General features: G+C 53.0%; 1 protein-coding gene across 1 annotated transcript in view; it reads right to left on the minus strand.

Moving 5' to 3' along the window:
• The window catches only part of HMCN2 (hemicentin 2), a 146,068-nt gene that overhangs the window by 122,816 nt on the left and 18,651 nt on the right, over window positions 1-4,601 (minus strand). Inside the window, exons 3-6 of the mRNA XM_028497384.2 lie at window positions 3,161-3,433; window positions 1,918-2,059; window positions 1,314-1,441; window positions 482-595 (exon numbers count right to left, since the gene is read on the minus strand). Coding sequence (XP_028353185.1) covers window positions 482-595; window positions 1,314-1,441; window positions 1,918-2,059; window positions 3,161-3,433 — 657 coding nt within the window. The remainder of the gene's footprint in view (window positions 1-481; window positions 596-1,313; window positions 1,442-1,917; window positions 2,060-3,160; window positions 3,434-4,601) is intronic.

A 4,601-nucleotide genomic window follows, 5' to 3' on the forward strand; every position in this document is an offset into this window, starting at 1 on the left:
GCCATGGCCGCTGCGCCTGCGCGTCCGGAGCCTGTGCTCCGCAACGGGAGAGGCCACAGCAGAGGGAGGCCCGCATACCACAAAAAAAAAAAAAAAAAAAAAAAAAGAACACTGAGCCCTGCCCGTGTGCCAGGCTCGTTCTAAACAATTTGCACATATGGACTCATTTAATCCTCATACAACCACCTATCTTTGACTTTCCAGCTAAGGAAGCAGGCTCAGAGATACCAAGTCACTTGTCTGAGGTCACCCAGGGGAGCCAGAATTCAAATCGAGGTCTATTCTAGATCCTGCTCCTAACCACGGAGCCAAACTGCATTAGCTGCGTGGACGCTGGCCTGGGGATGGGAGCGGGGCTGCCAGAAACTGTCCTCTCTCTCCAGACACCCCATTCGGAGTGCCCCTCACGACCTTCCTGGAAAGCTGACCCTCCAGAGCCCCAGTGGGACCGTCCACGGGCCCCTCCCCCCACCCAGTGTACCTCGATACCAGATGACCCGGGGCGGAGGCACCCCGGACGCCTCACACGCCAGCACGGCCTCCTCCCCGACGGCGGCCAGCACCACGGCATTCATGGCCGAGATGGACGGTGGGTCTGTGTGGGGAGCAGATGGGGAATTGGGGACCAACCCACAGACTCCCTAGAGAGAGAATGCAGCTGGGGGAGGGGTGGCGGGGACAAGGTAGGGCTGAGCACCTGCCTCCTCCCCATCCCCCACCAACCGGGACAGTCACCCCAGGAAGATGTAGCCTCGGCTGGTTTCTAAAAAGCCAGTTACTCCCGGGACCAAACCCCCTTTTGTTCCTCATTGATCTCGAGATAAAAGCCGAAATCCTACAAGGTTCTAAAAGGCCCTACAGGGGCTGCCTGCCCCTCCCCCCCCCCCACTCCAGCCAGCCTCCTTGCAGCCCCTTGGGCAGCCCTGACTCATTCCCAGCTCCAGGCTTTTGCCCCACCCGATCCCTCTGCTTGGAATGCTGGTCCCATTCCCATCTGCAGCAAAAGGGTCTCGTCCTGTGTGTACCAGCCTTTTTCCCTCTCTGCCCAGGGGCACGTCACTCCATCACACCACCCTGCTCTGCACTAGTTCTAGTACCTTCACCATCTGAAAGTACCTTATTTATCTGTTTGCATGTTTGCTTTGTGCCTCCCCATTAGAATATAAGCTCCACCTGGACGGGGACCCTGTGTTCACTGCTGTAGCCCCAGTGCCTGCCACAAAGTAGATGCTCAATAAGTATCTGGGGATGGGAGGGAGGGAGGGAGGATGGGCTGGAGATCCTTCTCCTGCAGATACCCTTGACCCGAGTACCTGCATAGTAGAGGATGACCGTCTTCTCGTCTGTGCCAACGTCATTAGCAGCCTGGCAGCTGTAATTCCCAGCATCCTCTGGGGCCACTCCCTGAATGATCAGCGTTCCCTGGGCATCCACGCGGACTCTGGAGTCGTGCCATGAAACGTGTTCAACAGCAAGGGGCTGGTTAGGTCGGGTCACGTGGGGTTGCCCCAGTCATTATTAATAACAAATTAACTAACGACATCACTGGTGACACCATTCTACACTGACCCCCTGCTCTGCGCCAGGCTGTGTGTTTGGCACTTTACGTATGTTCTTTTTTCATTCATGGGGCTCAGAAAGGTATGGTGACTTGCCCAAGGTCACACAGCCTGAATGGCAGAGGCAGAATTCAAGTACAGGTCTGTTGGATTCTGCAGCTGTAGCTCCTGACCGCTGAGCCCACACTCTTATGTTTCCCGAGTGATCTCTCTCCTCAGCCTCAAATTATCCCAGGAAGAAGGCAGGGCAAATGCTACTCCCCCATTTATATTAATAGTTAAGAAGACTGAGGCTCAGAGAGGTCCCCTGGGAGTCCACCTGTTCCCAGTCCCAGACCTCCAAGCCCTGAGCCCTCACCTGCTGTCCTCTTGCAGGGCATGACCCTCATGGCTCCAGGAAACGTGGGGTGCAGGGTATCCAGAGGCCGAGCAGCTGACCCTCATCTCCATGCCCTGGGAAAAATGCTGTGACCTGGTGTGGATGCTGACCTGTGGGGCCTCTGTAGTTCAGAGAGTGGACAGGTGGGGAGGAGCTTGTCAGAGCAGTTGTGCTGTCCCAGGCACCCAGCCCTGGGCCCCTGGCCCCTCCCGGCAGCCCCAGACGGTGCAGACAAAGGAAAGCAAAGGTCCCAAGGGGCCTGCATCCTTGGGAGCGGCTTGCTGGGGAACTGGGGAGTGTTGCCAGGCAGCCTCCCAGGCACATCCCCAGGCCACACGGGGACCTGAATTCCCAATACCCCCCAGTGGGAGCCTTGAGCTCCCTGGATTTCTGCTCTGAGCTGAGCATCTTGAAGAGGCTTAGGGAGCTGTCGAGATGCCAGGGCTGGAGACCTAAGTGGACCTCAAGGTCTGCCCAAGTATTGGCTGCAAACGTAGGTTCTATCCTGGCCCTCGGAAAGCTCACAGTGCAGCAGACTTGTCAGGCTCAAACAGACATCATGGGCCATCTCATCTAGACAAGGCAAACACGCCCCTCACATACCAGTGGCCTAGATATGACCTCAGAATCCTTCTCAGCACACTCTAGGCAGTCAATCAACAGTCACTAGCATAAGGGAGAAAACTTGTTCCAACACACTCACTTTTACACTTGGGGAGATAGCACCCCAGGGAGGAGGATCTGTCTAAATCCTGGGTGGACCTAAATCCTAGATTAGTACCTAATACAGGCACCAATGCTCCCGACGCGGGCTCTTCCCACTTCCTCCTCCACCCCCATCTGGTCGGTGCTACCCAACCCCTGGCAAGCACGTCTGATCTCTGGGCTTTCGGAAGTTTCCACTGTTCCATCTCTGTCCTGCATATTGAGAGGGGTAGGTAATGGAGGTGTTCAATGGCAGGGGAAGAGGACAGGACTCAATGAAATTGGCTTGGCCTACAGCAGTAGAAATTTAGGTCAGATATGAGGATGAACTTCCCAACAGTGAGAACCACTACACCGAGGCTGGAAGCCTACAGAATCCTCTTCCTCTGAAGGTTGAGAAAGCACTGAAAGGGCTGACATTGCCTGCCAGAGATGACGTCTGGGCAGAGGAATTGATTGATGGGCTTTGGAGGGAAATGTTAGGTATTGTGTGGAATTGGGAGGACAGCAGCCTCACCTCGCACCAGGAGCCAGACGGACGCCCTCGTGACCCCGTTGGAGTTGCTGGCCATGCACTGGTACCGCCCGCCGTCAGTGGGGATGATGTCCCTGACCTCCAGGGACAGGTTGGCCAACTGGGTGACTCTGCCCATCGAGGCCGACAGGACTCGCCAGTCCCGGACCCACGTCAGGTTGTAGGGGGCCTCGCCCAGGACCCGGCAGGATAGGATGGCCGTCTCTCCAGAGGACACGGTCACGTTGGGGACAGGGACCACCTGCGGCGGGGGGTCTGCAAGAACAGGAGTACAGGAGGCACTGAGGGGTTGACACAGGGAGGGGGCCATCCTGCAGGCCCTCGTGGTGTCCAGACCCCGGAGCCCACCGCATTCCTCAGGACACATCAGCCAGCAGAGCAGCTCACCAGCATCTGCTCACCATGCCCGGACGTCCCCACCCCACGGCCATCACACACCAGTCGAGGGGGCTGCGCGCATGCGCACGTGCGTGTGTGTGTGTGTGTGTGTGTGTGTGTGTGTGTGTGTGTGCGCGCACGCCTACCTTCCACACAACACCCAACTGCAATACTTAGCAAGAGCTACACCGCTCTTCACACTCTTTGCGCCAATAATTCTGCCCTGGGGGATAAAGCCTCGGAAATCACCCTCAAGAGGGAAAGAGTAACAAGTACAGAGCGATTCTTTGTACAAGTAGTGCCAAATGTGGAACTAAGGAAGGCCACTGCCCCAAAGGAAGAAAGAGCTAAGAAACCCACACTCTCAACCAGAAAAGGTCGTAAGAAGTGACAGGTCAGAGACCGTCTATCCAGGGACAGTCTGCAGGACCTGCAGGAAAAAAGCTGGATCCACATGTCAATGACCATGAGGTGCAAGTATACTAATGGGGAAATTTGACTCCGGACAAAATTAAGTAATATTAAGGCATTACTTACTACTCATTTTATTAGGTGTAATGATAGAATCTTTATTATATGGGAAAATCTATGTTTTTAAAAGAGATACATACTGAAATGTCAGGATGCCTCCAATTTAGTTTCAAATAGTTTAGCCCTATTTGTGATAACCTACAGGAGAAAAGAATCTAAAAAAAAGAATGAATATATGTATAACTGAATATACATATATTCAGTTATACGTATATAAAGAATATATTCAGTTATATGTATAACTGAATCGCTTTGCTATACACCTGAAACTAACTCAACGTTGTAAATCTACTACACTCCAATAAAATTAAAATTTAAAATAAAATAGTTTGGCCATAAAATGAAAAGGCAAATATGGCAAAAGATTAGCAATCATTAAGTCTAATAAATGCACGTGCAAATTTCCTTCTACTGTTCTACTTTTCTGTACTTACCATTTATAGTAAAATATTTGCTGACCCGCTACAGTATTAGGTGACAACAAATCAGGTTGTTTTAAGTACGTATAATATTA

The sequence above is a fragment of the Physeter macrocephalus genome, chromosome 13 (assembly GCF_002837175.3).
Source record: "Physeter macrocephalus isolate SW-GA chromosome 13, ASM283717v5, whole genome shotgun sequence".
NCBI classification, from domain to species: domain Eukaryota; kingdom Metazoa; phylum Chordata; class Mammalia; order Artiodactyla; family Physeteridae; genus Physeter; species Physeter macrocephalus.